This window comes from Schistocerca cancellata, chromosome 3 (assembly GCF_023864275.1).
Source record: "Schistocerca cancellata isolate TAMUIC-IGC-003103 chromosome 3, iqSchCanc2.1, whole genome shotgun sequence".
Classification (NCBI taxonomy): Eukaryota; Metazoa; Arthropoda; class Insecta; order Orthoptera; family Acrididae; genus Schistocerca; species Schistocerca cancellata.
The window spans coordinates 525,474,603-525,498,907 of record NC_064628.1 but is presented as its reverse complement, the minus strand read 5'-3'; the positions used below and the strand labels follow the sequence as shown (position 1 = coordinate 525,498,907).

The 24,305-nt window shown below is 42.1% G+C and overlaps 1 protein-coding gene across 1 annotated transcript in view; it reads left to right on the top strand.

Annotated features, from left to right (window-relative positions):
• Nucleotides 1-24,305, top strand: part of LOC126175350 (N-acetylneuraminate 9-O-acetyltransferase) — a 269,896-nt gene that overhangs the window by 102,952 nt on the left and 142,639 nt on the right. The window contains exons 6-7 of the mRNA XM_049922083.1: nucleotides 2,177-2,296; nucleotides 22,827-22,942. Of these exons, the coding sequence (XP_049778040.1) occupies nucleotides 2,177-2,296; nucleotides 22,827-22,942 (236 nt within the window). The remainder of the gene's footprint in view (nucleotides 1-2,176; nucleotides 2,297-22,826; nucleotides 22,943-24,305) is intronic.

Sequence of the window (24,305 nt, the reverse complement as noted above, 5' to 3'; positions counted from 1 at the left end):
AATATGATGTCCACATTTGTTAATTTAGGTTTTATATGTAGCTGTTAGCAGAATGTTTGCTGTGAACTGTGGTATGCAGAGACTCTGTCAATTTATTTATTTTGTATCACAAATTAAAGTGTTTAGAACAAAAACCATCTGAATAAGGACTATCCAATGTTTCCAGAATGAGATTTTCACTCTGCAGCGGAGTGTGCGCTGATATGAAACTTCCTGGCAAATTAAAACTGTGTGCCAGACCGAGGCGAAGTACAGGCAGAAGCAAAGCTGTGAGGATGGGGCATGAGTCATGCTTGGGTAGCTCAGTTGGTAGAGCACTTTCCCACGAAAGGCCAAGGTCTGGAGTTCGAGTCTCGGTCTGGCACACAGTTTTAATCTGCCAGGAAGTTTCATATCAGCGCACACTCCGCTGCAGAGTGAAAATCTCATTCAAGTTATTGGCATATTTATTTTGACTACTGGGATGATTATCAGCTTCAGATGGCCCAAACAGTGGTCATATATATCTTACTGGTCGGTTTCAAACCAATTGCCTGTTATTATTGACATTGCTCACATATTTGTAGCAGAGTTCAACTCCCAGGTGTACTAGGCCATTTGATGCATGTCACTATTCCTGCACATGTGCTGTTATCCAATGAAAGTAACATCTTTTCAGTGTTTTCTGCTCTGGCTGTTGAGATGTCTTATAAGATCTTAATAAACTGAATGTCTTATTACAAGCCTTCCATAAGTCGTCCCTTTTTGTAAGATTTTGTGAATAATGGCATGTGAACATTAAAACTAATTTTACAATACAAGAGAAAGATCGTTGCTACTCGCCATATAGCAGAGATGCTGAGACGCGATAGGCACAATAAAAAGATTCACACTATCATAGCTTTCGGCCATTAAGGCCTTTGTCAGCAGTAGACACACACATACACCCATGCAAGTGCAACTTGCACACACGTCTGCAGTATCAGAGAGCTGAAACTATACTTTCCATTGTTTAAAACTAATTTTATCATATGGCATTAAGAGCCAGAGACATGATGCCAACAGTGTCCTGCAGTCTGGTTTGAGTTCAAAGAGTGAGTTCACTAAACATCATTGTTTGAGGCACCTGAAGACAATGGTTGCAATACTGCATGGAGAGGCAGGGGATTAAGCAGATGGTACAGGAAACAGAATGGTGTGAAAGGCATAATTCTGACTGTAATGAAAGTAAAATGAATGCTTACAATATGTGTAGTCAGATAAATGTAGTGTAGATGGATGAAGGAAGATTTGTCCTGAAATCTAAGACTAAAAGAAAAATTGATGTTACTACCCAATGGAATGTGGGTAGATTACATTAAAAAATATCCAGTAGCAGCATGATTATATATATGTGAAGACCAAAATGTGTGGAAAGGTCTAGAGTGGTCAACAGGAAGTAGTAATGTCAAATGACAAAGATGGGTGGTGGTGAGGACAAGGAAGAGGAGGATTATCATATGAATACAGTTTGAGCTAGAATAGCAAGTTCTGATACTTCTTAATGTAGTGCGTTGGATAAAGATCTTTATGTCACTAGATAAAATATCATTATTTAGCGTTGTACTGGTCCATTACTTTGAAATTTTAAGTAAAAAGACACAAACAAATATATTGCTGTTTGCCAATTACCTTTTTCATATTAGTAACTGTGAAGGTTGAAACTAAATTGTCATTTTGTTCAGTTTCTTCCCTGCATAGTACTGTAAATCTTGTCAGTCAAGTTCTTTAACAAAATAAATCATGATTGTATTCTCACTGATTATAGCAAATCTGTTTTCCAGTATTCTCATTTCTTAGTAATTCTTTTTTCCTTTCCTTTTATCTGCATCTAATTGCTTTTCATGTAAACCTATCATTTAATCTAATTGCTTTATTCAAATCTCAATGCGTCCTTATCTTTTCCCCCTGTTGGCTTTCTATCCCATATTTTTAAATATTATGTCAATGTGCATATTTTATTTTATTTTATTTTTTTAAATCTGTTTTGCTAGTATTTCAACAACACTTTTGTAGATAAAAAAATTACCTCTGTCTTACGCTATGTGCAGGGAATGGAAAGTTGAACTGTCAATCCATAATTTGGTACTGAATGTACATCTGGGAGATTAGTCTTTTTATAAAGGTGAGGACTAACTAAATGATTGACTTCTTTCAGATTCTATTACACAGCAGAGCCCTGCTTTGGTCCAGTACAAAACTTGTCGCACAAGGAAGTCCCGATGAAACTACTGATGGGATTCATCTTGGACCAACAGCTCTGAAATATGATACTCAGGTAGGTTTTCTATAATTAAAAATTTGTGGACAAAAATTATGGGTAGATTACTTTTGAAGACAGTTTGTGTGCTCTATATGTTGTTAATTTATTTAGTATTCAATTTATAAAGGAAACATTGTCAGGTGACATCTGAAATGTTTGCTTGCTCAGTCTGAAAACTCTTCTCTTGTAAATGTCAGCTTCTTTATTAACAATGTGATAATATATGTTAATATTTTACATATGTTGAACTAGCAATCGCCCTGGCTTCGCACGAGTAGCACTAAGTATTTATGGTCAGATGACTTCTCTGGCATAGCAGTAATTTTGTTAATGGCCCAATGGATAAAGTTTTGATTAAAATGCAGAAAACTATATTAGGTGACTGAATATCAACATTTTCATACAACTTACACCTGCAACCCGCTTAACGATGCAAACTGGGCATCAAAACCTCCATGCAGTTGTGGCCGTTTGTTTGTAGGGTGATTGCTGGCCTGCTTTTTATCCTATACTGACTTTCGGAGCTGCCCAGTAACTGGAAATCACCACTGCAGCTGGCATAGTAGGTCGCAGCTCCCATTGTCACCACTAGCTGTCACTCCAAATGCAAATTAAATATGGAACAGATAACATACGTACCTTCTTAGAACTCGGCAATTCCAGTGCCAGTCTGGTGTCAGTATCAAAATATCTGCAGTAGTTACCAATCTCAGTCATCACATACAGATAGAAAAAGACAGTGAGAGACTTCAGTTTATAATATGTAAGGAAGGAGAATATATATGTAGATGTATAGATCATATTAATAATAATCTTGTGATGCTCAGTGGCGTGGAGCAAGTATTTCAATTGGATACTGTTGTGACTCGCCAATCATTCAAAGCGCCGCCGCGCAATTACGCGCGTCCTCTATATGCGGCGCTGTCTGCCAGCCATGCCACCTAAGCGGCCAGCCAGCCAGCGGCCGCTAGACTTGGACTCAGTGCTCATTCAAATGTTGCCGTATTCACATGTCCTGCTTTGTCAACTTGCTCAGTGACTTATATGTGTTGTGTCGTTTTGAAATATATGTGTTCAACTTGACGTTCTAGCAATTTGCGACGAGGTAGTGGATTTTTCCTTTTCATCGTGACCCACAGGTTTCCATGGCTACTGTTGAGCAACTGTTACAAGGTCTCATTGAACAGCAAACGCCTCTAACATCGGCGATTCGCGATTTCGTCGCGGCATCACGTCCGGGGCGTTTCTCGTCATTGCCTATACCTCCTTTTCCTCCTTACGACATGACTGCGGAAGACTGGTCTGATTATGAAAAACGTCTTCGACAGCACTTCTTGGCATTTCAGGTCACGGATGAACAAACATGTAAGTCTCTGTTCCTTTCCTAGATTTCACCTCAAATGTATCGGTTGTTGTCGCAGTTGGCTCCTTTGAAAGATCCTGCGTCTTTGTCCTTTGCTGAAATGTGCTCACTTCTGTCTGTCTATTTTCAAAAGCAAACGCATGTGGTAGCCTCTTGTGTTGCCTTTTATCGTTGTCAAAAACAACCACATCAATCCTCCTATCGTGCTTGGGCTGCTGAACTTCACGGCCTCAGTCGAAAGTGTCAATTTGTTACTGACGTTCACAAAGAAACCTATGCTGATTCCATGGTACGGGATGCTATTATCCGGTCGGCGCCTGACAAAGAAGTTCTGCAATGTGCCCTTCAGTTGGCGAATCTGACTCTAGATGAAGACCTATCCATCGCGCTGTCTTTTGAAATTTCTCACGCCGCTGGGGCGCAAATAGAGGCATGGGGTGACGTCAGGGAAATACAACCTCTGTGCGCCATTGACGACGCGTGCGGTGCGTCCCTGCTGGACGACGTGGCCGCAGTACGCTCCCACACGCAGCCTCGGCCTAACCATAAACAACCCTCTAAGAAACTGCAGCAAAACCCCCGGCAACTTCCTTCATGTCCACGGTGTTTTAGGAAACATTCACGCGAGTATTGTTCCCAACGTTGGGCTGTGTTTCACAATTTCAAAAAGAAGGGTCATGTGTCATCCGTTTGCAAATCCGACTGCATACATGATGATCATGAACATGACGCTGATTCTGATTCTGTGTTGTCTGTCAATTTTACTTCTTCCCTTTCAGGGAAGTTATTCCTCACTGTCCAAATACTTGGTCGAGATGTTCGCATGCAGGTGGATACTGGTTCTGCTGCCACTATCATTAATTCTCAGACATATCTTCAGGTGGGTTCACCACTCCTATCACCTGTCACTCGGCAATTACGGACGTACAATAAACAGAAGATTTCTCTCTTGGGACAATTTAATGCTGAAGTATCTTACAAATCCGTCGTTCGCACTGTTCCCATATTTGTGGTCGACCAGAGTAATGCAGAGAATCTTTTTGGTTTTGATGCTTTTCGCGTTTTTGGGTTCTCCATAGATGACTCTGTCAATATCGTCTCTGATGCTGTTCCTTATGCTCAATTGGATTCCTTGTTGATGACATTTTCGTCCCTTTTTTCTCCTGGGTTAGGCCGTGCAAACGACTTTGAAGCTCATATGCTCAAACCCACTGCTCGGCCTAAGTTTTTTCGGGCTCGGCCCATTCCTGTGGCCCTACGTGATCGGGTAAAACGGGAGCTGGATCGTCCTACTGCTTCAGGGGTCTTGCTTCCTGTCACTTCCAGTGAGTGGTCCTCTCCTGTCGTTGTCGTTGCTAAGCCCAATGGTGATATTCGTCTCTGTGGCAATTTTAAAGCCACTCTAAATGCGCAATGCCTTATTGACACTTACCCTATGCCCCGACCTGAAGAATTGTTCACTAAACTTGTTGGAGGCCAGTATTTTTCTAAACTTGACCTGTCAGAAGCTTATCATAAACTTCGTCTTGACACTGCTTCCTGGCAGTTTCTGGTCCTTAACACGCCTTTCAGCCTCTATCAATACCAACAATTGCCATTCGGGGTTGCCAGCGCCACTGCTCTCTTTCAACGATTCTTGGAACAATTATTGCTCACTGTCCCTTGGTGTATAAATTACCAGGACGACATTGTTGTCACTGGCTCCACCACAGACGAACGTCTTCAAAATCACCGCACACTTTTTCATATCTTACAGACTGCCGGTCTTAAGTGTAATCTTCAGAAATCAAAATTTTTTCAGGCATCTATCATGTACTTGGGGTTTCAACTCTCTTGGGATGGTATTCGTCAGCTTCAGCAAACTGTTGCTGCGGTCGATGCCCTTCCTCGCCCTACATCTGTTAAGGAACTGCAGGCCTTCTTGGGGAAAATGCGTACTATCACAAGTTTTTACCGTCTGGTGCGTCAGTGGCTCAGCCGTTGCATCACCTGTTGCATAAAAATGTGCCTTTTCACTGGTCCGCGTCATGCGATGCGGCTTTCCAGAAATTGAAGACTATGCTGAAACAGGCCCCGTGCCTGGCTACTTATCGACCAGGCCAACATCTTGTTCTTGCCACGGACGCCTCTCAATACGGGGTTGGTGCAGTCCTTGCACACCGTTTTTCTGATGGCTCTGAACAACCCATTGCTTATGCCTCCAAAACACTCACGGATGCCCAACAAAAGTATTCTCAAATTGAAAAAGAAGCTTTGGCCATTATTTATGCTCTTCGTAAGTTTGGTGTTTTTCTCTATGAATCCAAATTTCATCTTGTTACGGATCACAAACCACTTGTTTTCTTGTTTCATCCATCATCGTCATTTCCCGACAAGGCTGGACACCGCCTCCAACGTTGGGCTCTTTACTTGTCTCGTTTCAATAATGAGATTCATTTCTGGCTGACGGCTCAACATGCGAATGCTGATGCACTCTCTCGCCTTTCCATGGGTGCTGATCTGTCATTCGATAGGGACGAACTTTTGTGTTTCCACCTGGATGTTGCCGATCAGCGGGTTGTGGACGGATTCCCCATCACCGGGGACCAGCTGGCGGCTGCTGCGGGTTCTGATCCTACCCTCTCCCGGGTTTTATGCTGTATTCAGAAGGATTGGCCAGATCGTCCATCCGCTAAGACTTCTGACCCGTTGTGGAACTACTACGCTTTGCGCTACCAACTCATGGCTAGGGATGGTGTTATCCTCCTTTCCACCGACAATGCTTCACCACATGTGGTGGTACCTGCGTCTTTGCGTGCTTCGGTCTTGCGCCTCCTTCACCAAGGGCACTAGGGTGTCTCTCGCACAAAATCTCTGGCTTGCCGTCATATGTACTGGCCTGGCATCGACTCTGAAATAGCACACATGGTCGCTGCCTGCGGCCCTTGTGCGTCACAGGCCGCTGCCGCAAAGTCATCTTTGTCACCGTGGCCTTTGCCTCAGACACCCTGGGACTGCATTCATGCTGACTTCATGGGACCTTTTTTAGGTACTTATTGGCTCCTCGTCATTGACGCCTACTCTAACTTTCCTTTCATTGTCCGTTGCACGTCGCCTTCCACCGTGGCAACCACAAGTGCTCTCACCCGCATTTTTTCTTTGGAAGGCCTTCCCTCTACTCTTGTTACTGATAATGGTCCGCAATTTGCCTCTTCCAAATTTGTGGATTTTTGTGCTCGTCACGGTGTCATGCATGTCATGGTCCCTCCATTCCATCCACAATCAAACGGTGAGGCTGAACAACTGGTCCACACATTTAAGGCTCAGATGCGGAAACTCCTGACTTCTTCTGCTGCAGATGATGCACTTCTCCAGTTTCTGACTTCTTACCGTTTCACCCCCATGGGCGACCACAGCCCGGCTTAGCTCTTACATGGCCGACAGCCCCGCACGCTACTTCATCTTCTGCGGCATTCCACCTCACGGCCGCGGGCGCCTTCACTTGGCCAGTTCACCACCGATGACCTTCCCTGGGTATGGGGATATGGCAGGTGGCCAAAATGGAGTCCTGGCCGCATCTTATGACACCTTGGCCGACGCCTGTATGAAATCCAGACGGACACGGGTATTGCAGTGCGTCATTCGGACCAGCTTTGGCCTCGTGTGCCGGCAACACCTGTTCCGAATGCCGCTACACCACCTTCGGCTCTACCTGATGCTCGGGATCTTTTCATCTCTCATTACTCACAATGCAGCCCTCTCACCGTCATCTCAGTGCCGGTACAAGAACGGTCGCCACCAGGAGACGTGCCCATGCAGGAACCGGATGACCATCATCTGTCAGAGCCAATCTACTCGCCTCCTTCTCCTATGGACGCCGACACATTGCCCATGTCTCCTGTTATATCAACTGGACTTGCCGCAGTAGGCGGATTGGTGCACGGGGCCCTAGCAGATTCGACCCCTACGTCTCCTGTCATCTCGACCCGTTATCATCGGGGACACTTCCGTCCGTACGGGAAGCCTCCTCCTCGAGACTTTACGGCCAGTCAAACAACGCCTATGGACGTTAGCAATCTACAGGCCACCACCATCAAGACCAGTGCCAAAATTTCAAAGGGGGAAAAGTGTCATGTCTCGCCGATCATTCAAAGTGCCACTGAGCAATTACGTGCATCTGCCAACCATGCAGCAGCTGCGCCACCTAAGCGGCCAACCAGCCAGCGGCCGCTAGGCTTGGACTCGGTGCTCATTCGAATGTTACCGTGTTCACACATCTTGCTTTGTCAACTTGCTCAGTGACTTATATGTGTTGTGTCGTTTTGAAATGTGTGTTCAACTTGACGTTATAGCAGATACCACTTTGGTAACTTTCATGTCTAAACAAATTTTGCACTTAGGAAAGGAGGACCTTCAGCTTAATGGTGAATCTAAGTGACGTTTATATTCTGGCCAATATCCTCATCATTGAGAGGTAAGTGTTAGGTTAGAAGGCAGAGTGAAAAGTAAGTCGTCCACCAGGGCACTTGAGTCCCTAAAACTTTGTTTCCAGTGATGCACTTTACCGCTAGAGCAGCAGGCCCAGCACGGATTTTAGTGAAGTTCTGCTACTCTCTAGAGTTGCTGCAGTTCTACTATTAGGTGGTAATGACACAATTTTCACAGTGGCACGGACCTTCAGTTCATCATAGTTCAGCCTATTTCCATTAAATACTTGTAAATTATGTACACAAACTTTCCTCATGAATCAGACCATCTATTAGTCAAAACCATATTAAGATCCCTGCAGTAGTTCCAGAGATTAGCCTGAACATACAGACAGAAAACTTGGTGTGAAATAAGTCTCTTATTAATTCTTTTGTAACCCTCTGTTTGAACATAAATAACTTCTGTGACTATAGAGAAAACTGTCTGTGTGTCCATGTACTAAACACTAAAAGTTCTTCATGGAATATTAATCTAAGCTACAAACAAAAATTATCACGAGTTTTTTCCAAAGCAGTAGGATGAAGCCCATGTGTGGCTTGTAAGGAGAGGTCCCCAGGGATGGGGTCAATTTTTTGAAACCATCTGTGCAGTGATGTAGATTAAGGTCACAGGTAACACACTTTGCAGCCATTTACACTGGTGGGCCCTTGTTTGTGAGTAATCAATGGAAAAAAAAATTCTTAATTTCATGTTATATTCTAGAGCCATGAGAATGATAATTGTAGACGGAGTGCCATTGTGGCGTAGTGGTTAAGATACAATGTACAGAAATGTGTGAGTGCGAATCTTGTTAGGTGCTCAATTTTTTATTTTTTTATTTTCAAATCTTTATTAAAATGACTTCAATCGTCATTTTTATTCAGTTAATTGGTTTAAAAATATTTTTTTAAAATTTCTGAGTCCTTTGTCACATCATTTTAATCATCATATAAAGTATTTCATTTGCTGTCTTGAAAACAGGAGAATTGTTATCTTTGTGCATCTGATTTTAATTATTTTTAATTATCCATCATAACAAAAGATGAAATAATGTATTTGTATTGGTTATGCAATGGTTCCTAAATGTGTTTCTTATTAAAAGATGTACATTTTTTTTGGGATGATAATCATCAGACAAACATTGAATCATCATATAAATTAAAACATAAATTCTTGTTGCACTCTGGACAAAATAATGCAAATGAAGATTTAAACAAAAGAAGGGGTTATAAATAAAACTAAATTTGAGCAAAGTAGATACAGTGAAAGCAATGACATGGATGAAAATATAAAATGGTAAAATGGAGGAAATTAAATCAAAATTAATACATACAAATAAGTAAAGTCACATGCACAAAGATTCCAAGTGTAAAAAGAATGATTGGAAGATAAAATAAGAGCAAATGAAATAGTTAATATGAGGATTAAAATGATGTGACAAATTATTAGACATTTAAATAATTACATTTAAACCAGTTAATTGAATAAAAATAATAGAGTCATTTTGCTAAAGACTTGAAAATAAATTTTGAAGCAGATAATGGTGTTTCAACCCACAACCTTCTGTATGTCAGAAACATTTTAACCACAACACTTCAACACTGCTCTGTGTGTTGTTACCTTTTTTAAGGTTCTAAAAATGGATGAAAACTTCTGATTTTATTATTATTATTATTATTATTATCTGCGAATGAGGGCACACCAAGATGAATGGCAGCATTGTTTGATACCTAGAACCCCAACCCACATAATTGTATAGAGGGTTTCAGAAAATCGATCCCACCCCTGGGGCCTCTCTTTTTTGGCCGAATAATACATATTTCGTAATAAAAGTTCCATACAGGCTAATGGTGGTCGAAACTACAAGTTCATAATTTGTAGCACTGTACACACAGTAACAGTTGCAGTGTTGTAGAATCCAATTATAGAGATAAGTTAGATAACAGCTAGTGGCAGAGATAGACTCTGGATGTCCACATATTTGGCCCGCTGTGAAAGCTCATGTCACTGGCTTGTAATATCAGCCGTGTTCCTGCCACAGACACTCTCGCTATATGTCTATGATGTTATACATATCTTAACATCTTTATCATCCATCTGCACTTAACATCTTTATCATCCATCTGCACTTTGTGATGTTTCCTATCACTTGATGTCTATAAACGATTAAACTCTGAGTCCACATAAATGAAACATAAATGAAATGATGCCACAAGTCCATGAAACAGATTACATCAATAACACAGTGAATTGAGCTGGCTGCAATCCATTTCAGGAGATTGGTCCAGGAGATCACTTATGCCAAAGGGCCTATGTTCCACTTATCAATAAATAAGTTGAATAGAGTATGTGGTTTATTAGTAAATGCAGTTCACAAAATTCACGATTCTCTTATAATAATAAAAACCATCAGCCATGTCTTTTTCACTGTTGCCTCTGTAACTTTGGTAGGAAATCCCAGAAACACACTTGTTGCTGGTCACATGACCTACCCCAACATTAATTTCTGATAGTGCCATACAGTGAAGATTTTTAACAGACATTTCTCTCCTCCCCAGTTTAGGAGACATAAGGTCACAAAAACAAAGTAAAAATATCTACTTTTTAGAAGATGTAAGCTGCCTAGTGTCAAGCAGTTCTTCAATTTACAGTCCGTTTCACACAAGAGAGTTTGTCCGCAGCTCGTGGTCGTGCGGTAGCGTTCTCGCTTCCCGCGCCCGGGTTCCCGGGTTCGATTCCCGGCGGGGTCAGGGATTTTCTCTGCCTCGTGATGACTGGGTGTTGTGTGATGTCCTTAGGTTAGTTAGGTTTAAGTAGTTCTAAGTTCTAGGGGGCTGATGACCATAGATGTTAAGTCCCATAGTGCTCAGAGCCATTTGAACACAAGAGAGTTTGTCACTTGGATGTTAAGTCAGTTGGAATGTATACAAATGTGACAGCAGCAATAAGTGTTAGTTAGTTATTCCTTCCATGAATTGTTCTGCAACATTGTCAAAATAAAATAAATGTAATTTTTACAAACTTTAGAAAGACATTGAATAATTTGTGAAGTGTCCCATTTTAAAGGAATTGTCATACTGATTCCAAAACTGGTTTTTGACTTTGTGAGACTGCCATATTTATTAAGTTCAGGAGAAATTAATATTTTATTAATATTAATTCAGTGTTGTGATTGGGATCCACTTGAATGTATAAAACATTTTTTTTTCCTTCAACATTACACTTGGATAAACTTTACTTTTGAAAGCATCATTTAATTGGGTTCATTTTCTTCTGGTTGCCTATGTTTAAAATATTTTATTTGCACTACAGTGCCTGAAACTATTAGTGCAAATAAAATATTTTAAACACAGCATAGTGGAATAATGTCCTCCGACAAATTAATTGAATTGCATAGAAAAGTCCTTTGTCAGTACAGGTTTGTGTTACAGTTTTGTAATTAGTCAAAAAGAGTAGCTCTTATCCTGTTGTGATCTGTAGTTGTTATAAATTGTCAGTTTATGATAGCAAAATGCAGGGTAATGGATTTATCTGGTTTCAACATTCAAAATACAGTTTATTACAGGAATCTGAAAATAAAATTTCAGAAGGTTTGTTTGGTATCTCAGGAATCAGCAGTGTTGTGTTGTTGTTGTTGTTAAATACATGTCTTGTGTGATGTGAGGATCAAAGAGTGTGTTATAAGGTGTTGCAATCAACTTTGCTTCGATAATTGATTACTTAAGTCTGGTGGTTCTCTTAAATTAGTTTTAAGTATTAGTGATGGTTTTCCATCTAATTTGTATTAGCATCTGTAGAGTGCATGGTTGCTTCTGAATTCTGTATACTTTGGAAAACAGTATGCCTCCAAACCTGCAGTCTTTTTCTCTGAGACATTTGGTACAATTCTACCAATAGTAAAATGTCTGAGTACATATAACTGTCTTTACGCTTGTACTGAATTGATCCATAAAGTTATTTTCTTGAAGGACCCTAAATATAATATAAAATAGTTGCTTATAATTGTTAAATGGAACAGATACGCAGTCATCTTGCTACTTCTTAATGTTCTCAGCACTGAAATAGTTTCCTGAAAGCATTTATTTGAGCAGCTAGAGCAATCCATTCTGCAGCATAGTGTGTGCTGATGTGGAACTTGGGCAGATTGGAACTTCATGTCAGATTGATATTAAGACCTGGCCGCCAGCTTTCATGGGCAATATTCTTATCGACTGCACTGTCTTGCCATACTTCACAGAACAGAAGCTTTTTATCTTGAAGTGCTAATCGATAAAGCTGTGCATAAGGTCTTACATCAAGTAGGGAAGTACTGGCATATTTGAATAACTAAAAGCTGGTAATGAATTGTGCCTGGATAATTTTGTCAGCAAGAGCATTGCTGCAAAAGGTCAGTGTTTGTGTTAGTGTCCCAGTTCTATATATAGTGTTCATCTGTTAAAAAGTTTAAATTACAGTGATCACTGAGGTAATTTGTAATGACTACTATAGCAGAATATTATGAAATGCTCTTTCACAAAACCCAAGTAAACTCTAGTCATATGTAAAAAGCACCAATGTTAGTGTCCAGTCACTCATGAATGAGACAGGAACAAAAATTGAGATTAGTAAAGCAAAAGCTGAAATGCTTAACTCTGTTTTCAAATTTTCCTTTACAAAGGAAAACCCCAATACAATTGCCCCAATTTAACCCACATGCCACTTAAATGAGTGAATTAATTGTTAGTGTCAGTGATGTTGACACAGCTGAAATTGTTAAGACTGAACAAAGCTCCAGGGCCAAATGGAACCCCTTTCAGATTTGGTAATGAATTTGTGTTTGAGTTAGCCCCTGTTCTAACTATAATTTATTGTAAATCCCTTGAGCAAAAAACTCGGTGCCCATTATTTGAAAGAAGGCACAGGTCACATGTGTTTACAAGAAGGGTAGTAAAAGTGATCCACAAAACGACTGTCCAGTATCCTTGACATGCAGTTGTTGTAGAATCTGAGAACATGCTCTGAGCTCTAAAATAATGAAGTATCTCAAACAGAATGACCTCCATGCAAATCAGGATGGATTTTGAAAACACTGATCATGCAAAACCCAACTCGCATTTTTCTTGTGTGACACATTGAAAGCCAGGACCAAGGCAGTCAGGTAGACACAGTATTTCTTGATTTCCAAAAAGGTGTTTGGCTCAGTACCACATCTGTGCTTCTTGTCAAAAGTATGTTCAGATGAGGTATCAAACAACATTTGTACTGGATTGAGAAGGCTTTGGTATGGAGATTTTATGTTGGTTGGAGAGTCATTGTCACGTGTACAAGTAATTTTGGGTGTGCTCTAGGCAAGTGTGTTGGAACCCTTGCTATTCATATTGTGTATTAATGACCTTGTGAACAATATTTATAGTGACCTCAGACTTTTTACAGATGGTGCAGCTGTCTAGAGTGAAGTCCAGTGTGAAAGAAGCTGCATAAATATTCATTCAAATCTTGATAAGAGTTAAAGTGATGCAGAGATTGGTAACTTGTGTTAAATGTTGAGAAATGTAAAATTGTGCACTTCACAAAATAAAAAAAATAGTATCGTTTGACTATAATGTTGATTAGTCACAGGTTGAATTTGCCAACTCCTACAAATAATAGGTTATAACTCTTTCTGGGGATATGAAATGGAATGATCACATAGGGTCAATCATGGGTAAAGCAGGTAGTAGACTTCGGTTTGTTGGTAGAATACTTGGGAAATGCTATCAGTCAACAAAGGAGATTACTACAAATCACTCATGCAACACATCATGGAATATTGCTTAAGTGTGTACCAGACAGAACTATCAGGGGTGTTGAATGTATGCAGAGGGGCAGCATGAATGGTCACAGGTTTGATTCACCCTTGGGAATGTGTCACAAAGATACTGAAGAAACTGAACTAGCAGACTCTTGAAGCTGAACATAAACTATCCCAAGAAAGCCCACTTACAAGTTCCAAGAACCAGTTTTGAATGATTATCCTAGGAATATACTACAACCTCCTACTTATTGCCCCATTGTGGGACTGTGAAGACAAGATTAAATGAATTACAGAGGTATTTAAACAATCATTCTTCCCAAACTCCACGTGTGAATGGAAAATGAAGAAACCCTAATAACTGGTACAATTCAACGTACCCTCTGCCATGCACTTCACAGTGGTTTGCAGGGTACAGATGTAAATGTGGGTAATACATTAAATACCAGAATTTATACTTGTCATATTGATATACCAAACTTTGTTTTCCTATGATATAGGAATCTGTTTCCTGGGGTGTGGACCAATTTGTGATTGCTGCTTACATCTTTTCATCTCATTAAAAATGTGACTGGACTGGAAATTCTTAGATGCAGCAAAATATGTTAAACCACTGAAAATAACATAAGCAGAAAATAATGTTGCACGTAGTCAAATGCAAGTGAGTGTTCTCATGGACTAGCTCAACACTTACCGCTGAGGAGCCTGTGACACTCGTAAATGGTCTGTAGGGATTTCCAGGGTAGAGAGATCAGCAAGTAGTGAATGCTCACTCCTGTAATTGCTAAGTGAAAATCCTTCAGTATACTGTCATGTATGTTCCAATAGATTGTAAATAATGAAGCGTAGTCATGCATTCTTCAATACATATACTTTCATGGTTTTCAGAAAATTCTTTTCCATCAGTGCACTTCCTGCTTGCTTATCTGTTTGCTTGTTATATTTGGTATGTTGACTAGAAACAGTCTGTTAGATTTTGGGCAGTGCTAGAGTTTAACCCTTCCAATCCAATTCTTGTACTTGGTGCATTCTTCCCAACTCTTAATTATTTTACATGGCAAAGGATGTAAGGTTATTGTGTGACTGTTTTTAAAAAATAAAATGTAATATGAGGTCACTGGAAAACTTTATTTTCTTTACAGTAGTTTTTGAAACTAAATTGGTGTTTGGTTATGGTTGTTTATAATTTTTTCTGTGTGGTACTTCTAAAAACATTCTTCTGGGTGAAGACCAGGCTTCCTCTTCAATGTTTTGCAGTAGAAAATTGTTTATCTTCTTCCTCCTTTCTCCTTGCATATTCTGCAGACCCTGCCATCCTATGTTGAATATATGCTATTCCCATTTAGTCTCTTTCCTTAGTTCAGATGATGGAGGGTCTTCCTCTTTTGTTTGAATTTGTATTTCTCACCTGGTCAAAGAGCTGTCTGATTAGATTTCTTCTGTAGGAAAGGTGAGTCTGCAGTTGTTTTCCACACTCATTTTTGACTATTGAGTAAAGACTATAATTGTTTACTACAACAGTTTCAATCAGCCAGAAAAATGATTTTCCCCCCACTTCTATGATCATTTTGTAAAACCATAGCAACCACAGTACTGATTAGCCCTGTCAATTCATAAACTTCATGTATACTAAAATAAAAATGGGTTTCAGGAACAACACAGGCTGTTTCTTCCTATAATCAGTGATCAGTTGGGTTTGGGGACCAAGGAATACAGTCAAAACAGTCACTATCCTCTTGTCATGGAATGAAAGCCACATAATTTTCATCACACTTTGACAGGCACATAAGTCATATTCAGCAAGTCTCGTTGCCATCAAATTGCTTGGAAAATCCGTCCTAGAATGCATAATTGTACCTGTTAGATGAAATTTCATTTTATGCCATTTCTGAGCAAGTTGAGGGCTTGTGCAGAACCTGTCAGTAAAGATGTGGTAGCCTGAAGCAAGTACACAAGCTATCAATTGCTGTACCAAATGAACCACTATTTGTGTTGCTAAAGATAAATCAGGACGAATTAGACTTTCTGTAGCAGTCTTTCCATAATTTCCCCATATCCCCCCCTCTCCCCATCTCCCCCCCTCTCCCCATCTCCCCATCTCCCCCCTCTCCCCATCTCCCCCCTCTCCCCTCCATAATTTCCCCATATCCCCCCCTCTCCCCATCTCCCCCACCCCCATCTCCCCCATCTCCCCATCTCCCCCCTCACCCCATCACCCCCCCTCACCCCATCTCCCCCCACTCCCCCATCTCCCCCCTCTCCCCCACTCCCCCCACTCCCCCATCTCCCCCCACTCCCCAACACCCCCACTCCCACCCCACACCCCCACTCCCCCATCACCCCCACTCCCCATCTCCCCACACCCCCACTCCCCATCTCCCCCTCTCCCCAACTCCCCCTCTCCCCATCTCCCCCACACCCCCATCACCCCCACTCCCCAACACCCCCTCACCCCACTCCCCCACACCCCACTCCCCCACTCCCCCACTCCCCCACTCCCCCACACCCCCTCTCCCCCCCTCACCCCATCACCCCCACACCCACACCCCCACACCCCCATCACCCCCCTCCCCCACTCCCCCCTCACCCCACTCCCCCACTCCCCCATCTCCCCCCTCACCCCAACACCCCCCCTCTCCCCATCACCCCCCTCTCCCCATCTCCCCCCTCTCCCCCATCTCCCCCCTCTCCCCATCTCCCCCCTCTCCCCATCACCCCCCCTCTCCCCCATCTCCCCCCTCTCCCCATCTCCCCATCTCCCCCCATCTCCCCCCTCTCCCCATCTCCCCCCTCTCCCCATCTCCCCCCTCTCCCCATCTCCCCCCTCTCCCCATCTCCCCCCTCTCCCCATCTCCCCCCTCTCCCCATCTCCCCCTCTCCCATCTCCCCCCTCTCCCCATCTCCCCCCTCTCCCCATCTCCCCCCTCTCCCCATCTCCCCCCTCTCCCCATCTCCCCCCTCTCCCCATCTCCCCCCCTCTCCCCATATCCCCCCCTCTCCCCATATCCCCCCCCTCTCCCCATATCCCCCCCTCTCCCCATATCCCCCCTCTCCCCATATCCCCCCTCTCCCCATATCCCCCCCTCTCCCCATCCCCCCCTCTCCCCATATCCCCCCCTCTCCCCATATCCCCCCTCTCCCCATATCCCCCCCTCTCCCCATATCCCCCCCTCTCCCCATATCCCCCCCTCTCCCCATATCCCCCCCTCTCCCCATATCCCCCCCTCTCCCCATATCCCCCCCTCTCCCCATATCCCCCCCCTCTCCCCATATCCCCCCCTCTCCCCATATCCCCCCCTCTCCCCATATCCCCCCCTCTCCCCATATCCCCCCCTCTCCCCATATCCCCCCCTCTCCCCATATCCCCCCCTCTCCCCATATCCCCCCCTCTCCCCATATCCCCCCCTCTCCCCATATCCCCCCCCTCTCCCCATATCCCCCCCTCTCCCCATATCCCCCCCTCTCCCCATATCCCCCCCTCTCCCCATATCCCCCCCTCTCCCCATATCCCCCCCTCTCCCCATATCCCCCCCTCTCCCCATATCCCCCCCTCTCCCCATATCCCCCCCTCTCCCCATATCCCCCCCTCTCCCCATATCCCCCCCTCTCCCCATATCCCCCCCTCCTCCCATATCCCCCCCTCTCCCCATATCCCCCCCTCTCCCCATATCCCCCCCTCTCCCCATATCCCCCCCTCTCCCCCATATCCCCCCCTCTCCCCATATCCCCCCCTCTCCCCATACCCCCCCCTCTCCCCATACCCCCCCCCCTCTCCCCATACCCCCCCTCTCCCCATATCCCCCCCTCTCCCCATATCCCCATCACCCCCCATCTCCCCCCTCTCCCCATCTCCCCCCTCTCCCCATCTCCCCCCTCTCCCCATCTCCCCCCCTCTCCCCATCTCCCCCCCTCTCCCCATCTCCCCCCTCTCCCATCTCCCCCCCTCTCCCCATCTCCCCCCCCTCTCCCCATCTCCCCCCTCTCCCCATCTCCCCCCCTCTCCCCATCTCCCCCCCTCTCCCCATCTCCCCCCCTCTCCCCATCTCCCCCCCTCTCCCCATCTCCCCCCCTCTCCCCATCTCCCCCCCTCTCCCCATCTCCCCCCTCTCCCCATCTCCCCCCTCTCCCCATCTCCCCCCTCTCCCCATCTCCCCCCTCTCCCCATCTCCCCCCTCTCCCCATCTCCCCCCCTCTCCCCATCTCCCCCCTCTCCCCATCTCCCCCCCTCTCCCCATCTCCCCCCCTCTCCCCATCTCCCCCCCTCTCCCCATCTCCCCCCTCTCCCCATCTCCCCCCTCTCCCCCACACACACACACACACACACACACACACACACACACACACACACACACACACACACATATATATATATATGCAGACACATACACTCTCAGAAAACTCCTAATTCACACATTGTAGGCTTCTTTGGATTGCGGCACTTGAATTCAATTCTTCAAATGCAGCATCCGAAATATGGAAGAAAAAAAAGATGAGAAAAATGTGCTTGAAATAATGGAGCTGCTTCTAGCAGCACTTTATGTAAAATACTCAACAAATTCTGCCTTCAAATTCAAGGCAATGTTCAAAATTACACCAAAAATATCCTTCATAATTTGTAATGAAACGTCCTTCCATGAGTGCCGCATCGAGTGATGGAGTGATTTTTTTGTAGCTTTTCCTTAGAGCATACACATTTGTAGCATTCACAGTTTCACTAGTAAGATCGTCAGTGGATAAGAGTTCGTAATAATAAAGTTCTAATTTTGGTTAAACACCATGTTGCCAACACAATAAACTTTCCAGGTATTTGCCACAGGTCATGTCTCTTCATCACTATCCGCTCCATCAGTAGATTCTGATTCACGAGAACTTGTACAACTGCTCATAGCAGAAGTTTCTTCCCAATCACTTTCATCACTAAGCTGTCCTTTGCCCTCAGTTTCTTCGAGAAGCTACCTTGCAATATCATCATCAATGTGTAGTTTTCTTCTGGGCAGTGTCATGCTATAAACATGTGAATGCAACACACGTTGCGTTGTCAGATCTTTGTACTAAGTGCTTCCATGTGCCTAGTGAACTGCTACAATGGAGCAGATGGAAATCACATTAATGGAAACATGTCAGACAGTAGTGGAAAATTATAATGCTGGATGGACCTCTGTTTGCAGTTGATGATGGAGAAAATCAAAGTTGCTATTTTCATCCATTAAAGTAGTGCCAAATCTCGTTTATAATAACACATGTATATCCATTTGAATTTTGCAATCTATGGCTTTCCACATTTTGCCTGGTTTATGAACAGCAATTCTGATTGATGAAACATGCTGAGAAGAGTGAAGAGCGAGAGGTTGATATGGAGAGCAATGTATCAAAGATGAGAGCAGACTGCAGAGAAATTTAAATGTAAATACTTTATTGTAAGATAATTTCTGTTGTTTGTGTCTTAATTTTTAATATACAAAACATACTTGAAATGTAAGCAATTTTTACCCATTCACTGAAACGTAGTAAGAACATACAAAGAAAACATAGTCCAGTTGGAGCATCACTTCACAAATGTCAGGTGCCTTGGAGTCCATTAGTTGCAACATCCTGTGATAGTGTTGTTAGGTGTGACAGTTAAAAATTGTTTCCTTTGTGTCAAAGATCAGTAAGTTCTGCAAGTGAAGTATCAGTGTGAAAGCATATTTAATATTACACATTCCTTATTTCTTGTAGATAATACCTCATAAATCATGGCTACTAGAAACTACATGATCAATTGTGAAAGGAATATGAAGACAGAATGTGGTACTCAACAGAATACACTTTTCGTGTAAGAGATTGAAACTTGATACACCAGAGTTGTGAAAAGATTGATGAGGAACTCTTAAAAGCTGGTGTTCCAAGACAACTGTATTACATGCAGTTGCAGGAAACAAGCAGAGATGAAATTCAATCAACTGTTAAATCATTAGAGAGTGAAAACTCTCGTGGATGTGATGAAGCAGCAGGTATGATCATGAATATGATTGCACCAAATGTTAATTCTGGACTATGTAATGTGACAGTTCCTAATTTTTTGAAAGACTCATTACTGAAACCAAATCAGTAAAAGGGGGGAGTGATAACATAGACAGTTACCATTCAATTTCTTTAGTGCAGATGTTTTTGAAACTTTTTGAGGAAGCAATTTATAGGATAGCAGCGGCACATCTCTGCACTCACAGTTTGCTCTCAGACTCTGAGTTTGGCTTTGGGAATGAAGAATATACTGGAAATGCTATGTGTTCTTTTGTGTGGGAGGTAATAGCAAGGCTACAGAATAGGTTGAGGCCAGTAGGTATTTCCTTTGACTTAGCAGAGTCATTTGATTGTGTGGACCATACAATACTTCTGCATAAGTTGGAACATTATAAGAGTGAGGAAGAAGGTCAACATTGATTTGCCTCCTGTCCAGAAAGTAGGAAGCAGAAGGGTATCCTCTGTTGTCCAGTTTTCCTTGACATATATCAGTGATCTGCCTCAAAATGTAACAAAAGACACAAAAATTTTTCTCTTTGCAAATGAATTATGTATCTAATTACATTACACTGTCAACAATTAATTGTTCTTGTCATTATAATATGGCAGTCAGTAGCATCAGCACATGGTTTTCAGAGGACAGACTGAACTGTAATTCATAAAATTCCAGGTGTGGAACTATTGTAAAAGTGAAATTGTAATGCCAGAAACTGAGTGCTACTGTCTTCACTATAAGAGTAATCTCCATGGTCTCTTATACTGAAACTTTAAGATTATTTTTATTTTGCTTGCTTTCACTCCATTATCTAATGTGATGGTATATTTTGGGGTAGCTCTGTGCACTCGGCAAGAATAATTTTAGCCTAAAAAAGGGTGATAATACTGATCAGCACTGTCAGTTCACAAGTTTCATGCAGGTCATTGTTGAGGTGTTTCAGAATTTCTGCCACCATTGAACATATGTTCCACCAAGGGATTTAGTGTCAACAATATTGATTCATTCAGAAGTAATCCAACATTCATTCAGTGTACACTAGACAGGAAAACGATACTCACTTGGATAACTCTTTCTCAAGCATTGCACAGAAAGGTATTTAGGGTGTTTTATTTTCAGTAGGCTTCCAGCAGACCTGCAAAAATTGACTGATCAACTCCAAGTCTTCACACCTGTGTTGAAAGCTTTTCTTGTAGCATACTTCTTCTATTCTGTATAGGAGTTCCTAGAAGTAGTTCAGAATACTTCCAAAAACCATGTGACACCGTCCCACAATGGTGACAGATACTAGCATACTTTAAATCATCAGTAATATGTGAGTAGCTCTGATACAGCCCTGGTACATTGTGATCATAGATGTTGGTTAAGAACAGAAACACTATTGGGAGTGTCAGAAAGTAGCAACTGCTCTTTTTATTGACATGTAGAAATGGTTTATAAGACAGTGTGAAGAACACACAGTATTTGCTTGTAGCAGTACTGGTACAAGCAAGTATAACTGTTCATTGAACTGTAGGCAAAATCAGGAACAACTTTATTTATATATTTCATCTAATGAATGACAGATTTCCTGAAATGTGTATGACTTCCAGAAAAACTATGTAAGGAGGAGAAAAAATGTAGCAAGAAGAATTAGTAGTGTGTGCTGCAGTCTTCCACAGAGATTAAATATCTAGGCACATTCTTGGGCATTGTTATGAATTACAAACATGAAATAAGCTGTAGGGGAAGCATATAGGTAGCTTGGGTAGTTTGTGGGAAAGTGTAGTGCATTAACAAAGGAGATTGTAGCCAAGGCTTCATATGCCCAGTCATTAGTTTCGGATTGTCACTATGTTGCAGTGTTGAGGGACAGGGGCAGGAGGGGGGGGGGGGAGAGGCATACTCTTCTTTACTAGATAGTAAGTATAAAATAAATTGTTGTATATTACCAGTATTAGCCTGCTTCTTACTCAAAGTTCCAAAATGAGGAATAAAGAGACAATTATAAATAAATTCAGAGACTACTGTTGAAATAAATAGAAAGTAACATTGTAAAGATGTCACATTAAAAATCTAACAGTGAAATGTTTAATGGAAATAAGAATTAACATCAGTATTGACATTATTTTATACAGTATGATGATAAAGTAAGTAGACTAAACAATGAAAAATCCAGGATGCAGTAACAGCAGTATAGGAAGGATAGATTATTAATCATCAAGTTGATGACTCAATACTGCCTCTTTCCAAATTGTTGTTAGAATAACTAGGTTCGTGTAATCAATAATGTCAAATTTTAGAAGGAAAAATTGCACAAATGTTTTAATAGTTTCTCCTGGTTTTATCAACCTGTTGTGTTATTCTTCTTTCTAGAATTTTTTTTTTAAATCTTGCTATGAACTCCATATGTTTATTACCACAAACCTAGTACATGAACATTAAAAGTAAATATAATGTAATAATTAAATACTGTTGAAATATCACACTATGTCTAGCCAAAGAAACAAGGCTGTTTGCTTGTCTTAAGAACTACTTGTGATGGAATGTTAGTAAATGAGTTTGTAAATGTCGATGTAATTTGTCATAGAACAAAGACAGTTACAGGTTGTAAAACAGTTGCACACATGAAATAGTTCTGTAATAATATGAGCAGTCAGTTTCTCTTGTTAACTAATTATATTTGTGCTGGCCGGAGTGGCCGTGCGGTTCTAGGCGCTACAGTCTAGAGCCGAGCGACTGCTCCGGTCGCTGGTTCGAATCCTGCCTCGGGCATGGATGTGTGTACTGTCCTTAGGTTAGTTAGGTTTAAGTAGTTCTAAGTTCTAGGTGACTGATGACCTAAGAAGTTAAGTCACATAGTGCTCAGAGCCATTTGAACCAATTATATTTGTTTTAGAAGCAAATATCTTACAGGTCAGAAAGAATGTTAAGATTTGTTGGCAGATCTAAGCATTTAAACTACCAATGGTGTTTACTGTTTTTACAGATGCTGCTGAACATGTACTGCAACGATCATATGAACTTCAATGATGGGAGCTGTTGCAGTAGTGCTGAGCCATACACTACGCTGCAGGTTGTTACATTTTCCGTTTTAGGTGTTTGGTAAGAGTCATGAAACTTGATATGCTCCCTTTCTGACTTGTGTTTAAGTAAAATATTTTTCAAGCAGCAGATACCCATTAAGTATTGGGCTTGACTGTAATCAGGTAATACCCTAAACAATGTGGAGAGTAATTGGCAATCAACTCGTTTCAGATGAGAGTAAATGTGAAATTGAGCTAAAAATCTGGGAGAGGAAACATGTGAATTGAGGAAAATCATGGGTGCCATTTTACTGTTGATCAATTTCAAGCAATAGGTATAGCTATGTTTAATTTCCAAGGCAAAAACCATCAAAACTGAAATAACTGTAGTTAAGTGACATTCTAGTACATGAACTACAGATTACAGGGCCCAGTCAGATTGCATGTGAGTTTGGCTCTAAATTAAGAGATATTGGACATAACCCTAATTCAGAGTCTGGGGAATGGAGTCTCAACTTCAACATAACACATCTCGGAGACTAATAAGGGGCCTCCTGTAGATATACAGGAATGGTACCCAATGGGCATACAGGGATTAACTGAGACAAAGTAAGAAATGCCCAATGTCTATGCAGACGGAAGACTTGGTTGGCTTCATTTTGGTTCTCAGCAGCTGCAGGGGTAAATGAGGTGATGCTAGACGGACTGGCTATGAAGGCATAATTCAAGTGTACTTGATTTGTTACCAATCTGTTACTGTTTTGGAGACTGATTCTATCTTTGTATGAGTCAGTGGTTCCAAAGTCACAGTGTGTTGATCATCTTAAGGCAACCTTGGATCCATCTTAAACTCAATAAAACCCTTAACAATTTTACCTGCTTTTTGTGTTTTCCTTTATTTGATGTTTTTCAAGGAAGGGTGACCGATGGCTGTGTGTAAAACTGGGATATTTCCTCTGGATCTACACATTTAGTGGCAGATGTGTGGTGGTTGCTTCCTAGAATCCATGTTGGCTGCACTGTGGTCCAATACAGCATCTGAATCCAAGCAGATCTATTTCCCTTGTATGGGACAGGCTCTAGGAAATGTCAACTAATATCAGAAATCACATTTCATGATCCCACTGTGTGGTTGAAAAGCAAAAAAATTTAATTGGAATGACATCAAACCATGGAACATAAAGACAGTATTGAATCTGAGTAACAACTACAATAGACAAGAATGAACAAAAACTCTTGTGTAACACTGAAGTTAGCATGCTTTAAGATTAATATTGCTGCTCGGAGAGAAGCAAGGTTAGGTGAAGAAAAGATTTGTTTAAGATGGTAAATATAAAACTTCCTGGCAGATTAAAACTGTGTGCTGGACCGAGACTCGAACTCGGGACCTTTGCCTTTCGTGGGCAAGTGCTCTACCAACTGAGCTACCCAAGCACGACTCA